Source organism: Eimeria tenella, genomic scaffold (genome assembly GCF_000499545.2).
Source record: "Eimeria tenella Houghton genomic scaffold, Eth_scaff2382, whole genome shotgun sequence".
NCBI lineage: Eukaryota > Apicomplexa > Conoidasida > Eucoccidiorida > Eimeriidae > Eimeria > Eimeria tenella.
In genome coordinates, this window is record NW_013542244.1 from 920 (window position 1) to 1,202 (window position 283).

Below are 283 nucleotides of genomic sequence, written 5' to 3' on the forward strand. Positions count from 1 at the left end.
AGGAAGCATCTTTTGTGTGCAGAATGTAATTAGAGAGTTTCTAAGACTTGGAGATGAAGAAAAGTTTCGACGCGTTTCGAGTTTCTTGACCGCAGCGGCTGTTTCTGCTGCCGGGTCTTCTTCGTCTTGTACAGAATCTATTTCAAAGTGAATTCATAGAATTACTTATTCAATTTTGTATTTTTAGTTCTAATTTTGCGGGATATTCTGCAAAATGCGCACTTTTAGCAGCATGATCCGTAGAAACGCTGCGTGATGCAGCGACGAGTGACCAACTGTGGCA

The 283-nt window shown here is 41.3% G+C and overlaps 1 protein-coding gene across 1 annotated transcript in view; it reads left to right on the plus strand.

Annotated features, from left to right (window-relative positions):
• The window catches only part of ETH_00035805 (uncharacterized protein), a gene marked incomplete at both ends in the record, with an annotated part of 1,038 nt that extends 891 nt beyond the window's left edge, over window positions 1-147 (plus strand). The window contains one exon of the mRNA XM_013374913.1: window positions 1-147. Within this exon, the coding sequence (XP_013230367.1) occupies window positions 1-147 (147 nt within the window).
• Between the last annotated feature and the right edge of the window lie 136 nt (window positions 148-283).